This window comes from Taeniopygia guttata, chromosome 2 (assembly GCF_048771995.1).
Source record: "Taeniopygia guttata chromosome 2, bTaeGut7.mat, whole genome shotgun sequence".
NCBI lineage: Eukaryota > Metazoa > Chordata > Aves > Passeriformes > Estrildidae > Taeniopygia > Taeniopygia guttata.
In genome coordinates, this window is record NC_133026.1 from 130,882,711 (window position 1) to 130,899,211 (window position 16,501).

At 39.2% G+C, this 16,501-nt stretch overlaps 1 protein-coding gene across 5 annotated transcripts in view; it reads right to left on the reverse strand.

Annotated features, from left to right (window-relative positions):
* The window catches only part of RNF19A (ring finger protein 19A, RBR E3 ubiquitin protein ligase), a 57,183-nt gene that overhangs the window by 18,836 nt on the left and 21,846 nt on the right, over positions 1-16,501 (reverse strand). For all 5 annotated transcript variants that reach the window (XM_030266499.4, XM_030266503.4, XM_030266504.4 and 2 more), the window contains one exon: positions 1,508-2,258. In XM_030266499.4, coding sequence (XP_030122359.2) covers positions 1,508-2,124 — 617 coding nt within the window. In that variant the 5' untranslated portion in view covers positions 2,125-2,258. The remainder of the gene's footprint in view (positions 1-1,507; positions 2,259-16,501) is intronic.

Below are 16,501 nucleotides of genomic sequence, written 5' to 3' on the forward strand. Positions count from 1 at the left end.
TTTCAGGGTTTAAAATGTAACACAGTATGGTAATTCAATGATTCTTAAAGGCTGTATGTAAATGCTATAGGATTTGTATCTTATACTAGATTAGTTAGTGAAAATTATAATATTCAGCACAGAAGAAGATTTATTGTATTGTAATGAGAAATTCCTCCCTCTGGCTCTTTCGGGTCTCTCTTTCAGGCTCTTCTTTCAGGCCTGCTCGGAGCTGGGGCTGGCAGCCATAAGCAGGGCCCCTGCACCCACACCCTTTGCAATAAACCACAAGTTCCAAGAGCTGGCTTCAGAGATCTCCCATCTCCATCCATCCCAACTGTCCTACTCACCCTTGCTCCTACAATCCCTCAAGTTATTTTTCCTTCCGCCTCAAACTATGCCACAGCAATGCCATCCACTTTGGACCAGATAAGGAACTATCACCTTTCCACTCCCTGCTTTTGACTTGCATTAACAAATTCCATTTCTTTCAAAGTATGAAGCAAAATCCTATTTTAAAAAAGTCCTAAACATTAAGCATCTGGTTATTAATACTAGAGTATTTAATCTACCTAACAGCCAGTCCTATCTTGCTTGTTCTCCTGCAACATTCTTTCTTTTCTTCATTCTTCTTATTGCTCATCTGTGAGGCTTTGAAACAGACCTGTCAGCTTCTGAGTTTTTAGTATGCACTGCACATCTGGATTGCAGTCATGCCTATAATCTTTAAGCAGTATGGTAACACAAGCAATCTCTAAAAAAGCAGCTTGCTGAAGAATGGCATTATGAGACACCAGCAGCACAAAGGCATGATGAGCTGCTGCTCAGTATTATTCAGCCTGCTTAGAATTCAGCATGGTTTCAGAACTGTTTAAAGTATAAAAGCAAAGTTAAAACATTACATTCCCAGATAATAAGCAGGAACAAGCTGATTATCTTACATCAGAATCCTGCTGACAGGCAACAAGTGCTGTCTCAATCAGCCACAAGATTGAAGATATCTGAAGCGAGAGATGCCTTTTAATGCAAAGAAAAGCTTAAATCATTTTTCACAGTTAAAAATCAAAATTACCCACTGTGCTTTAACAAATTAAGGTGAATTACAGTCACCAATTTTTCAATTCTCTTCAGTTTGAGCTCTGTACCATTGCCTTGGCAGTGCAACATCTAAATTTCTTTTGCTTGCTGTAAATAAATGGCAGGCATCTACCAAGAGAAGTTGCTTGACATTGCTGAAATTCCCTCTGTGCAGAAAAAAGAAAAACCTACTCAAGAAAGGTTTTTATTTTGGAAAATAAAATGAATTTTTTATTTTGGAAGGCTGCTGTAGCTTGGAGTGGTTCTTATTGCTGTTTTCATTTGTTTTGATTTCTTGTCTTTTTTTTTATTAAAGAGAATTTATCTGCTACCTATTTGTACAACAGTAACAACACCCTAAGTAAAGAAAGTGATTTTTCAAAAATCATAATGCTACGAAAATTATGTATTTACACTGTGACTTTTTTACAAATACAGGAAAAATACATACCCACAATCTGGAGCTGGGCACCACCTACAATCAGGATCCGCAACCAGCCATCGCCTAAGCATAAACTCTTCATATTTTTCCATCAAGATGTCATCATTTAATATCAAACGAATATCATGAGGATTAAAGCGTTCTGAGCATTCTGGGCAGCTAATATTAACTCTGCTCTCAGAGATTTCTATCCGCAGATACTGACGCAAGCAATCCACACAAGATCTATGGTGACAAGTCATTATCTCTGGGAACCTGTCCTTGGAGTGCCGCAAAAGGCACAAGGGGCATTCCATGAAGTCTCCACTTGGTTTGCTGCTAGAGGTTGTTCCGTTATCGGAAGAGGTACATGTGGAGAAAATAGAGTTCTTGTCCGTACACATTTCTGAATGAATACTTTCAATACTTGCAATTCCATCAACACCTCCATTTAAATCCCTAGACTTGCGTTTCGTGTCTTTTTTTCTCCGAAAGAGTGAGCCCAATGAAATTCTTCTTTTCTTTGGTGCCTTTTTAACTGATGGCAAGCTCACAGAGGAAGCAGAAGACTGGAGGTCCCGATCAGAGCCCATTTGCCGATGTAAACTCATGTCTAGGTCACTCATCAGAAAGGGGTTAAATTTCATATACAATCCTAATCATTTTTAAGTATTAAATAGAGGCGGAGGACACAGGCATATTATTATGTAATCCAGTTTGAGAGTCGTCATGCAGAAAATTCACATGTATCAGCTTCCAGCAAATCCTTCAGAAGAATTCCCTGTATTAGGAAGAGAGATGGAAAAAAAGCAGGATTAGAATCACAACTATCTCTATTGGTTCTGAAAGGTCACAGCACTCTAGTGACCTGTTATTCCTATTACTACCATCTTTTCCTCACCATCTGACCCAATACTTCTTACAGTCAGCTTTTTCTAGCCTTTACATCCCTCTTATCTTAACAAGCCTGAAACTTCCTTCTGGTCAAGGACTATCTTTGTTACACTTAATCAGTGCAGAGAACGGCATCTGTACTCCCCTGCTCCCCTGAGGAAAGTAGGGTGTGTGCATGTGTTTATGCATGTGTAGAAATTACCAAAACTCAAAGTGACAATTAAGTAAATATGCAAGTTCTTCTATAAAGCTTAGCAACAGGCTTACAGCATTGGAAACTTTTTTATTTTCTCTAACTTACATTTTCTGCACATGTGATAAGGTCAAGTACAAACCCAATACAATTAATTGAAAGAAAGATTTCTCAGTGCTTTTGAACCATTTAGACTGACAGCAGAAATTAAATCACTGTAGCTAAACAACTCAAGATATTCTCAAAATCTGAGGGTTCTCAGAGAAGTATGCATATTTATACCATAAGGCATCTGAATATTTCAGGGAGCAGAGCTGCAGAGTGACAGCCAGCACTGCTTGATTATATAGACGTTGAAGGGCACAGCAAAGACTACAGTTAAGGTGACAGCATTTGAATTTTTTATCAGATATATTTCTGTAAGAAAAAGAAAAAGCCCCCAAACCAGATTCCCATCACATACCAAGCTTCAGTTATTACCTATGTATAAGATGACACCAAGGATTTCCTCCTGTTCTCTGCTGCTTAAATGACTGCGCAGTGAGGAGAGAAAGAAAGAACTCTTCCTATTTTCTCTGACAGAGGAAAAAGCAGATCATCTCCAAGCAAAACCACTAAGTTCTCCCCGAACATGCAACTAATCCCACTTCTCGGAAGCTTGACTGTACAAGAGGAATTTTTTTTAACTTTTGGTGAACTGCATCTGTAGCAGAAGAATGAGAAGGCATTTCTTATGTGACACCACTGTTGCAAATCTACGTGTAAAGCTACTGCCATGCAAAACTACTGCCATCCTTTCTCTCCTCAGTGTTTCCCAACTGACGGCCCAGAATGGTGTAAATAGGTTTCTATGACCTTACCAAATGATAAAATCTGAAACTGGATACTAAAATTAAGTCCAAAGGTAGAAGCAATGGAATGCAGAGATGAATGCCTCTGTTTATAAGAGCCAAGCAGTCTGCACAGCCGACAGAGACCGGCACAAACCCAAACACGTGCTGCAGTCTCCGGAAGGATCGCTGAGCTACTTGGGTCAGACTGGGGAAGTTTCAGGGGCCCGCTCAGCAGCAGCGGAAACAGGAATCCCTCTCTGAAGAGGAAAGGCAGAAATAGCCCACAGGGTCTCCATCCCAGCAGAGATGGAAATACCCACAGGCTCTCCATCCCAGCAGAGCAGGGCAGGCAGCACAGCCACTGCTGGGCCCTCTTCAGACCACCACAGGCAGCTGCTAAGTCTGTACCAGCAGGCAGCCAAGACATCACCACTCAGTTTTCACTACCACCCAGTATGGTGGTACTCCACAAGTGTGAAAATAAAAGACAAGAGAAAAAAGGGAAAAAAACCACCAACCCCACATAAAATCCCTTACCAAAAAAACATGTACATCTCCTGGTTTTGATAAAAAGAGGCCTTACATTCTGAGCCCCTAGAGTTTTTTTAGAATTTAAAAGCTACCATATTCTATTTTTCAAATGCTGAATTATTACTGCTTTCTTCTTTCTTCTTTTTTTTCTAATAGGAAGCTCTTACCACTGTGAACATATTAAAAAAATAATCTTAGCTTACTCTCAGAGTCTAAAATAAAGGGTATAAATACTTCAAAAACATAACATACTCTTCCTTCCCTCCTAAGGGAATATTTTTAGTCAAAAAAACATATCTTGGATGCTTTACCTGCTCCTGCTCCCAAAACAAATTTAATAATTTTGCAGCCACTGTTTCTCATTAAATGAACTAAAACATTCCCTGATCTAAAAAAATAAAAAAAGGTGAAACTGAAAAAAACTGCTCCATAATTTTCACAGAAGATGATGTCCTTCTCTCCAGGATCTTGGTATTATATTATATCAGAGACAGACACAACTGATAGACAATGTCTGAAATATACTACAGATACAGTCCATTGCTGACAATTAAATCTGTATGTTCAGAAGTGCAAGAATAACCTTAAAAGCATTTGTTATAACTGGATAATTACTAACATTGGTATGTTCACACAGACACCACGAGGGCAGTGGAAAGTGCCAACCTCCTAAATCAGGAGAGTTCATGAACAAAATGAACAGTAAGCAAAGCATTCATTTCAGGCAAAAAGTCTGTTGCTGTTTGGGGGTTTTTTTTGGGGGGGGTGGGGGGAGGTTGTGGTTTTGTTTGTTTTTAAAAATAAAACAGAAAAAGGTAGGAAGTAAACACAGTAACACAGCCAAGTATATGACTACAAGCCTTCCCCTCCTCCCTTTCTCTGGAGAGGAAAGAATGTGTTACTACAGCATTTCTGCCAGTTCCAACAGATGTACAAAATCAAGAAATAGCAGTTCTGGTGATGAACCAGTTGTACTTTTCTTCTTCTTAAATAAACAAAGATTCTCCTATGGCGTAAAAAAAGGGAGACCAGTATATCCCATAATTCTCTCCGCATAACAGAATCTGATAAGCAGTCTCTCTAAAAGAGCAGCTTGCTCTTCTAAGGAAAATAGTTAAACTTTGACAGAATTTTTGAAAAGTTGCCGGTTATTTCAGACAATCATCAATTAGGCTCTTTAGACTTAAATGCATAGATCTAGTCTCAAAAGCCAAGATCTTCCTTATATAGTAATTTTGGACTGACATTCTAGTGACATTCAAAGATGACTTTGCTGAAGTGAAAAGATTCAGCAGATGATTTATTAGAGGAAAAAATTAAGACAAATGTTACAATGCTAATAATGATCAGAGCTGCACAAAATCATAAAAGCTTTACTAGTGCAATCTGGAGCACTGGCCTGTTCTCATGTTGCCCAACCCAACACAGCATCCGCATGTTTCTGCTGACAAAAATAAGTAAAAAATACTTGATTTTGTACAGCCAGAGAACACAATGCCCATATTATTCCAGTAACAAGTCCACATGAAGGGGATACCCTGTGTGCAAACTGAAGCTCTGAAATCCAACTACTTGAAATGAACAAGTACATGCATACACACAAACTATGGTAGTAATAAACAATCTGATTTTCAGGCAACACACATTGCAAGTTTTGCATTACTCTCACTGACCACTATGAACTCTGTCAACACACAGAAGAAACTAATAGGGGCAACAGCAAACTGACAGAAATAACAGAGAGTGCAAGTCCTAAAACTTTTAAGTTCACCACTGTTTCCAACATTTCCTCAAAAGCACTTACTGACTACAGAAAAACCGTATTTCTGGCTTCCCGCCATGCCCAAAGCTCTACCACAAATCTGAATTCCAGCCATGCTTTGCATTCTGCTCATGCCACACACTTAGCAGCTGCCACAGCACAAACACACCTTGTCATCTGAGGACGCAAAAAGGACATTTACAGTTTCAACTACCTGAAGCTCAGTATTAAGCTGGTATCTGTTCCTTCGGCAACCCTGCCTAAACTATTTGCTAGGGAAACCTAATAAGCATCCAGTTAAATGCCTTAAATAGTTCTTTTTGACCATACTCCTTTCAGTAAATCTATCGGTGACCATATAATAGAGGGGGAGGGAAAGGAATTGGGAAAAATCTTGCCAGGGGAGAAGATTGCAACTGAAGAGATGACTGGGGTGATGAGTATCTTCTAATATGGCTCTCCATGGCACAATCTTTGCTTTTCTCATCTATTTCAAAAGGCTTTGGAAATGCCCTAAGTGCAGCTGAGAATAATTCTGCTGATTTTGCAAGAAAAGAGTGACAAACGCATACCTCCATAAGCCCAGCTGCTGGAGAAGATTAGCTGCCTCGTCCTCCTGACCGTCCTCCAAACACACCAGAGGCACAAGCTCAGCATACTGCCTACTCTTCCACTACGTGCCCAATCTGGGGTACAGGAGCAAAAAGTCTGCCATCAGGACAAACAGATTCACACAACAGCTTCACACGTTTGCAAAACAAAGGCAGGCTTAAACATCAGTGTAGGAAACGAGAGGACCCACCATAAACATAGATGTAACTACATCCTCACTACAACACCTTAAATATTCCTTCATGTAATTGGTGCTTAAATAGCAAATCTAGACTTCTGTTCCAAACAAACTCTCTTCATCTTAGGCATTTGCTCCTCTAACGATTTAACCAGCACCAACTCTGTTAGCATACTGAAAGCTACTTCTTGATTAAAACTGACTCTTAATAGCTTCCTTTCTGACATCTGCAATTCCCAACATTCATACTCTCTAGCTGCTTTCTAAAATGCAGTGATCCAGCTTAAAGAGAGCTGTAAAAAAACCCCAAACCTTCAGAGATTGAATTTCAACCACCATTACAGATAATTTCTGCTTCCCTCTTCCAGTAAGCATCTCCTATCAATCACACAGAATTCTAAAATTTCTAAGCTGTGACATTCTTAGCATACAGGTATCACTAATCATCTAAAAGAGGCATCAAAAACAAATTTTCCTTTTCATTTAATCCATGGTCTAAGAACTCTAAATATAGTGGAACAAAATGTAAAACAAAAATACGGAAGAGCTGAAGCTACACAATTAAATACAACACACAGGATTTTGAAATGGCAAACAAGCACCCGATTTCAATGGCCATTCTTTAAGTGTCAGCTCATGCCACAGCAGCATTTAAAACTGGGGGGAAAATACAAACCCTTTTGCCTGAGAATTTCTAAAAGAGGGTATCCCTACTTGCTTTACACACGCTTCAGGTTCAAGTATACATCTGGCATTGCTGAGTTAAAAGAGTGATGAACAGCCTGGAGAAGTTTAACATCTTTGACAAGGTTAAATTTTGACATCTATGTGCTTCTGCAACACTGTCCCATTAAAAACATCTCAGTGTAGTCATGTCAATGCACACGGTGTCAGGGCATGTTAGGACTGTTACTTGGTTTTATTACAGATGATTTAGTACAAGCAGAACCAACACTTTGCAACTTGGAAGAAAACAGATGGAAATTATGCTGAAACAACAAAGGTTCTGGAAGAACCATTATATGCACTAAAATTAAAAATAAAATCCTTTAACGGTAACATAATGCAGCATATTGTGTTAGGCAAATGCATATTGTACAGGTGACATGCTTAACTGCAACAATTAGCAGGATACCTTTATGACTCCTTCAGTATATTTCCCTTCATATTCTAAAATCTAAGAATAGCAACATTTTCCATGTAGTGTTTCAAAGACTGTAAAGACACTTCAACTTAATTTGTGTGGCATTTTTTATTGTCCTCTAACTTTGATTTCTAATAAAAGGTGAAATAAAGGGTTGATAGTATTTGGATTAAACCGAACAGTTAATTCTACAAAATGAAGTTAATAAATTTGTATCAGAAGATTTCCCAAGCTTTTAACACAAACTCAGACATACAGATACTTATTAAACATTTACAGTGATTCGTTACAGTCTGACATACAGGATGCAAAAAGAGTTGTCAAAGCCTCTTAAATAATTCATTTAAATCAAACTGAATTGTGTAAAACTACTTTAAATATATGCTAATGCAAATTTTACTTCATTTTGACTTCTCTCCTTTGAAAAAGGGCACCAATATGGTAACTTACATGTTATGGAAGTCTTACCTTCCTGCAAAAGTGTCTGAAAGATATCTTTTACTTTCTAGCCTGCTTTGTTCTAAGAGCTATGTATGTGAATGCTTTTCTTATAGCATGAAGAACATTTATTACAAAAGTTACTAGAGTTGTTCCTACTAGTAGTAAATCTTTTCAGATTGAAAATCACTTGATCATTTTGTTAATTACATCTCAATTCTTTATGCTTACAATGGAGTATTGATAGCTGCAGAGGCCATTATTCCAAAAATAGAATTCCCAAATCCACAAATAACTCAAGTTTTTCAAAACCTTTAGAAATCTGCCATGTCAAGACTTAAACTTCTCATCTCATCTTTAAATGACAGAAAAACAGCTGCAGTGACATAATATCACTTCTTTAATTTATGTAAATTCAAAAGACTGGGACCAGAGTTCCCAGCAAGTACCATACCAAGCATTCACTCACTAATTTGGAGCTCACAGTGGGCTCAGTGTAGGTGCTGACAATATCTGGGACATGCCCATATCAACACAGTAAGCAGAATAGGGTAGGGCTCTTATCCCTAATTTGAGAGGAAGTCAAACCCTCTGGAATAAGCCAGTTTGGCACATATAAACCATTAGACCAGTTCCAAGTGAGGAACAAGGGGTCTTCCTGGAGCAACAGGAGTTGCTTTAACATACAGAAGTTTCTATAATACAGCCTGTTTACTTTAGAGAAAGTCTCTTCTGACTTCTTATGGGGAGATTTAGGTTAGATGTTAGGAAGAAATTCTTTACTCAGATCATGGTGAGGCACTGACACAAGTTGCCCAGAGAAGCTATGGATGCTCCACTCCAGAAAGTGTTCTAGGCCAGGTTGGACAGAATTCTAATCAGACTCATCTAGGGTGGTATCCCTGCCCATGAAGAGCAGTGGGGGTGGAACAAGATTATCTTTAATGTCCCTTTTAGCCCACATAATTCTATGATTCAATGTTATTAAACCCCCCTGATATTCACGGATACTATTATACAAGAATTAAGAGAAAAGCCTTTGTGAGGCAGAGATTAAATTATCTCTACTGCATTTACTACATACAATTACCTCTACTCTGTTACCATGTCTCAGTTTGTTCTGACTGTGCTTTATTTTTCCTTAAGATCCTGTGTCAATTATCTGGAAATTCTATTTTCACTTATAGAACAAAGCAATATTGTTTGTGAAACAATGACACAAACAGACTGACTATGAACCCACTTAGGCTCAAGGACTGAAAGAGTCAGACTGAGTGAGCATGAAAACCAAAGGATTGACAGTATTTAAAATACAGAGAAGCTCACAGAACTGTCAAAACTAACTGATATACAATGTTCTGTTTTAAAATTCACAATGGTATGCAGCACATGACAAACCAACCCTGACAGCTAGAAAAATCTTCAACAGCTTATTAAAAAAAAAAAAGTTATGCTTCTTCCTTAGAAATTTATGAGCAATACATCCTGTATCATGTGTCCATGACAGCTGCTATTAGGAAAGGAAGTCTCGCAAGCTGCTCAGCTCATTCTGAAAGTCTCTGAACAAATGACTGGTAAAACTGTTCCTCTTGCAGATAATGCCTGTAAAGAAGAGAGTACACCCAAAGTGCCTCCCTCAGTCTGGTGGCAAAATGGAAAGAATTCCTTAAATTCTGAAAACATTAATTTTCTAAACCAGCAGCATTAAATCTGGGTATATTGTGTGCAGTGGTCAACCAAGCTGAGAACTCAGTGGAGAGATGCTTTCTATTTGTGTATCTGCAGGCCTGTGTCTGTTGCAAGTAAGACTATTTGCAATTTTCCCTTATCTAACTCAGCAGAGCAATCTTAGTTCAACCACGCACTCGCCTGCGTGTCTAAAGCGTCTCCTGTGCACTGTGGTGCCTTCTGCAAACAAATGTACACCGAACTCTGCCAAAAGGAACCAAAGTCTTGGAGACACTGAAGGGAAAAAAACCACAACAAAACCGAGATGGAAGCAAAACAAAAATCACCAAAACATTTAACTATTTTAGCCCTTTAATCATTAAAATCCTCACACTAGTACAATGCTTTTCTTGCAAAAGTAACTGGAATGTGTTTTTTTAGTGCAAAGATGGGCATGTATGTTCACTTCTGAATACTGTGGAGAAATTTATTTTTATGTATCTGTATCTATATATAGATATTTAAGTATTGTTCTAAAATATTTTACTAGCTAGTGGTCTGAAAAGTGAAAGCAACACTAAGGGATTTAAAAACTGCACAAGCTGCATCTGCTATGTACCAAAAAAGAGGTTTAATTTAACTGTATTAATACTTTTATTCGTGCAGTTGCTTTTTATTCTACACTATACATTGCAAAATAATCAGAGTAAAGATATACACCAGTGAAATAACAAAATACAAGTTTTTGTTTCCTGCAATGTCACCATCTCTGCAAGTGGAAAACATTGCAACACTCCTAAACGATGAGATCATTCCTACAGAAAACTGTTCCAAAATGAAAATAACCAATACCAACAAATTTCCAGAATAAGCAGATTTAATTTCAGGTCTGTAATTTTGCCTGGTCAAACAGTAATGGCTACATACTGAATTCTGACAAGCTTTTGTTTTCAAGCAGGCATACAAGTTTGCCCCACTACAGAAACAAATCAAATAAAGAGTACCAAAAACAAGGTGGGACAAATATCGTAGTAGAGGGATCTGGAACCATGAACAGGAGTTCCAGGGAGAGTACACAGACAGAATTTGAACAGCATACCAGAGACAGCAGCTTGAGGGGATATGTAAGAGGATACAGATTGAGGTTCCTGGCACCTAATGGTTTTTAAATTCAGCAAGAGACAGAGTTTCTGCCTTGCGCTAAGGGCAGATCTTATTGACTGTCTGACTGGCAGCATCTTCCAGCTCTGTTTTATCTCTGGCATAATCAACCTCTATTTTGGAAGCAAGGGAGTAACTGGAATGTGTTCTCTTTGTGCAATGATGGGCATGTATGTTCATTATATGTAAGAAAAAATATAGAAAAACAATCCACAACCACCAATATTACCCCCCTACCCCAATCTTGAAATAGCTTTGTCTCCAACTAAGAAATGCTGGAAGCTATTAATGGATTACTTTATTAAATATTTGGTGCTATTTTGCCATTTAAAAAGCCCCCATAGATAGAGACATACTTTGCAAAAACTTTTAAACTAATTAAAACGGAGTTAGAATTGCTAAAAAGTTTGTAAGACTTTTGAATTCTTCTAGGTTAGGCTTTTTAGGCTAGACAACAGGTTAGGCTGACTGACCTTACCACGGAGGTAAGAACTTGGTCACAGTTTCTGAAAGTCACTGTGACAACTCACAGTAACTTACTGTGCCAGTATCTCAGCCCTCAAGAACTGAACAACTGCCCTGCTTTGGTCTCCTTTGATATCTCTTTACAGAGAATAAATAATTTTGGTAAATATAATTCAGTATAAAACTTTCAGAAAATCTTGTATGACTGAGTGAATAATCCATGCCCATCTATTTTAGCAGTAGCAAGTGAGGGATACAGACAGAAACTATGACAGAGTTTTCTGAACTCTGTTATGGCTAATGCCACAACTTCTGAAACTGCCCTCAGGTGAGGTACAAAGTTGTATCAGCCTAACCAACAGCTCCTGTTCACTCAAGAGGTGAGATTAGGTCAAAACCTAGCAAAATACATTCAATTCTCCTGCAGCCTGACCTATTAATTTATTCTGCCAAATACTTTAACTGAAAAATCCTGCATGGATATATTTCAAATCACCAAGTCAGTTTCTTGCAATAATAGTTCTAAATTAGCTGCTGCAATATCAAATACAACCCAAGATTAAAAAAAAAAAAAAAAAAAAAGAACAACTGCAATAAAAAGAGACACAAAAACAAAGACAGGGAAAGGTCTAGCCAGGGAAACAAAAATACTCCATCCTGCCAGAAACACTGCCTGTAGCTTCCAGACAGGAAACTCACTGCCTCCAGAAAAACCATTGGCGTCAGGAAATCACAGAAGTGCCACGAAACTTATCTCACAGCTGAACTTAATGTAAAATGAAGGGAGAACTTTAGAAAAGGAAGGCGAAGACAACAGACTAGCCAGAGATCTTTGCTTATGAATACACTAGGTGAAAATGTAAATCTTACTGATGTGTCTTTGGAAGAAAGAATTAATGGAAAAGATTATTCTAGTGTAGCTGAAAACAGTCCAGGTTGAAAAGATAGAGCCCATTCAGCGCAAGAGAATGATCTAACAGCATTTACTAGCAGACTCCACTAGCACTGTAAATAGTTTAAACACTACTCTGAGAGCACAAAGCAAGAAAAAGCTGAATGCCAGTCATTTAAAGTACATCTGATGCTTTACCTATGCTGGAGACACAGTACGTGCCAATAGGAGCAGTTATCCTGCCAGCACGATTATCCCACCTACAACAACACCATACTATGCCAGAAGATACACTATGTCAGCACACAGCAGGATTTAGCTATGTTGATTAGAGTTTTTCCAAACATTTTTCACTGACAGCGACACAGACTGAGGAGTAAGCAGAGCTTCTCTATGCAAAACAACTGCTGCATAAAATGGGTGGAAACAAATGGGTCATCGCAAACACACTCACTCGTGGCTTTAAAGGCTGAATCTTGTGAAACTTTCTTAGGCTTTATTGCCTTAATGGTGTCCAAGTATGAATCAACACAGGGGAGTTTTGAATGCCCTGCAAGCCACTGCATTAGCCAGAGGCCTCGTGTCAGGTGACACACTGGGTCACAAAGCGCTGACGAAACCCTGACAGTGCTGCCATGTTCTGGATCGTCAGAAAGCTTCACACCAAATTTTAAAATTTAAATACTCAAAGGTTTCCTGCTATGCTTCACACATTTACCAACAGAACACAAAGTCAAAAAAGACCTGCAGAAGAATTACAGTGATGTTCCTCTGCCAGCTGAGGATGCTACAGCAGTTCTTAGTGTTCAGTGACACAAATGAGTGTGTGTCAAGATGTAGCTGCACTATTCCACTTACTCTATTATTTTTAATTAGTGAATTACACCTCCATTGCCAGGCCTCACAACACAGTATTTCTGAAATACAACTCCCTTGCCCTCATGCTTTTGAGGAGGCAATTGCAAAGCCTTTTCCTTTCCAGTCACCCCCTCACATTCAAACTCACATACTGTTTCTGTTCCTTCGAAAGCATCATCTCAAACAGCTCTTTCTACATAATTATAGAAACATCATTAGTTGGGCCCCTTCGTGCAACAGGCTGTGACACATATCTATTTCCAACAATTACAGGCAGAAAATACGAAGCAAGCATAATGCAATTCATAGAAAAGCTACTGTGCTTATTTTCTCAATTATTTAGAACAGCTAAATGTTTCCCAATTATAGTCTCCAAACAAACCTGTTTTATTTCAGGTTCTGAGGTAAAACCATGGCTTTGTGGTTTTTAAATAGTAACACTGGTAATATGCCTTCAACTGTACCCTTTTTAGTAGATCTCTAAAAAAACCCAACACCTTAAGTCAGATTTAAAAGCTTCCTAGACCACAGAAATATCAGATTTGGTAAACTGAATTAGTTCAGAAGATGCTGCCTCTAACCATGAGTACCTGTTAGCCTAAACCTGGGATCCAGCCCTCAAGTGTTGAGATGATTTCTTCCTTTAAAAAACAACACAAACAATTTGCAAACGCAAAAGCTTCTTGTTTATTTTTAAATTCAGCTGCAACCCTACAGCTTGACTCTGAATCCTCTCACAGTGGGATTCACTGCTTCATTCTGCTCTGATGGCCTTAAATATAGCTTTCCTGAGGTGTCTGCAGCCAAATAAATTTTAGATGAAACAAGTACCTTAAAGTGAATATAACATACAGGCTTTCATATTTATTTTCAGTTCATAAATATTTGTTTAATCAGCAATAACAAAAGCCAAATCTGTTGAGTCCTTGTTTTCTTTCTACTTGCAAGTTAACCATTAAGAATTTCAAACTGTAGTAGATGATTACTGATTTATTTTCTTTTTGCTTATCTAAACCTAGTGTTAACATAGGGCAGGGTGAGGGAAATCCTCGAACAATATATTGAATTTGCTTCTAAAGAATATCTTCACTTGAAACACCAGCAAAGAGCTGTTACTCTAATAGCAGCTTAAAGAGCTAAAAGCAAGATCCTGCCAGCCAGTAGTGTCAGGCACAAACATTTACAGAATATTCTGGAATGACTGTAATTAAGCCAATGGGACAAAACATAGTTTATCAAGTACATTTTCTACCCACAAAGGACACACAGCAAGTAGCAGGCCCCAAGGACGACTCCCAGTGGCACCCCAACCACTGTTTCCATTCCAGCATTTCCATCCATTAGGGAGAGCAGAGCCACTCCAAGTGCGCAAAGCAAAACCTCTCCCTAACTCTGCTGACGTCAGAGCTCTCTCGCCAGCAGACGCTTTAGAAAGAGTTACATTAAGTCTCCATTGTGCTGTGCAACTCAGAGCTTGCATTCCTCAATCGGAAAACGAATGCAAAAGACTAGGAAGAGGGGGAGGACAAATTCAATTTTTCAGCCCGAGATATTCAATTTTTCAGCTGTATCTGGCACAGTCTGTCCATGTGGCCGGCTCGCTTTGCAGGCTTCAGGTAAATTCTCTGTGCAGCAGAGCCGGGAGGAACAAGCCGAAGGGCAGCCTGGCCGCAGAGCCGGCGCGGCAGAGGCGCAGCCCCGAGCCGAGCCCCGGCGGGCGGCCCGGGCAGCACCGGCCCCACCGGGCACACCGCGACCCTCCGGGCCACACCGCCCGACCCGGACACGGAGGGCAGGCGGCAGTGCATCTGCCGCCTTCTCCACCTTCCAAAAAAAAACCGGATGCCTCCACTAAGAAACATTTGAATTATTCTAGAAGCAGAAACCAGAGCCAAAGCTAACAGTTTGTACACTCTGCGGATTGCTGAAACTGCCTGCAGACACTGGTCCGTGGTGGTGGCAGAATACATCACACTGGCTGCCTGGGGAATGAACAATAATACTAAAAAGATATCAAAAATAACTCGGAAATCTCCTCTATTGTTTTGTTTGTTTTGTTGGGGTTTTTTTACGGTGGCCAGGGCTCACCTTTGCTCTAATCCAACACCAGTAACATTCTGACTCTTCACTCAGAAATATAGCATTCACTCTCAGCAAGCTACACAAAAACACGAAGGCAGACTCACAAGTGTGATGGCTCATGTCACAGATCCTCACACTACAGTCTGTAAGCAAAATGACCTTGCAACCATCTTCATGCCTTACTCTCAGCTACTCCATATATTTATAATAAAAGGCTCCTCACTTCAGTCAGAGCTTCTACCTGACATCCAGCAAGTGCCAAATGAAACAGAAGAACCCACACTGAGGACAGCATTCTAAAACAGTTTCATCATATGGATTTCATAAACCTGCATTGAACACTCAAAGATAAGGACACTTAGCTCCCACATGAGTCTGTTAATGAAAATCATCTTGGGGAGAAAACTGAGCATCTGACAGAGACACCAGACAAACCAGAGAAGATGCTGACATTTAAACAAAAACCAAACACAAAGAGCCTTGAGTTTCATATTCACAAAGGACCACATCTGTCTCTAGATAACCTGGTGACACTACCAAACATTACTGAGTTAACTGTAGTTTACTATCCTGTTCCAACTCAGTGCACTGTGATCTGGACAAACCTGTATTTTTATTTGCTATCTTACAGAAAGACCAGATCAGTACAAAAGACTGGTCATGATGCCAGCTGCTCTTTAGAAAATCTGGATATCGCAGCTTTCTTCCCCTCAGCTGTAAGGATTACTACACAGGGGTAACTCCTAAACTCTAGTCTGAACCCAGATCTTTCTTTTGGACATTGAAACAAATTTTAAAAATGCGGTATGTTTTCTCATGGTGGGTGGGGAGGAAGAAACAGCAAGAATAAACAAACTCTATTTATGATTTCAGAATAGAGTGTTACCACCAGCTCCATTCTTCAGGCAGCACAGAAGTGCCTACAGCAAACGTGAAACACATCTGTGCAAGAGCTTTTCTTTCCCAGCAAGTCTGCTTTATAATGCAGGGTGAAACTTCAACAGAATGAATAAATATTCTTGATGATTGTTTCATATTCAGTCTGAAATGTACTTCTCTAGCCTTGTTACATTGTAGTGTGTGTGTGTGTGGTTTCCTTGCTAAAAGCTAGCATGAGACAAAAATGAATCATACACTGTACCAGTGCCAGAACAGAGAATGAAACAAGCGCAATCACTGTTACTGAGGAACGAAAGTCCCCTACAAAAATGTTGGCTGCATATCTGTTTCCATTGTAGGATTAACTTTTTCTGTGTCTTTACCTGAGAAATAAGGCATATAAAATGTCAAAAGAGTTCTAGTGGTCTACAAGT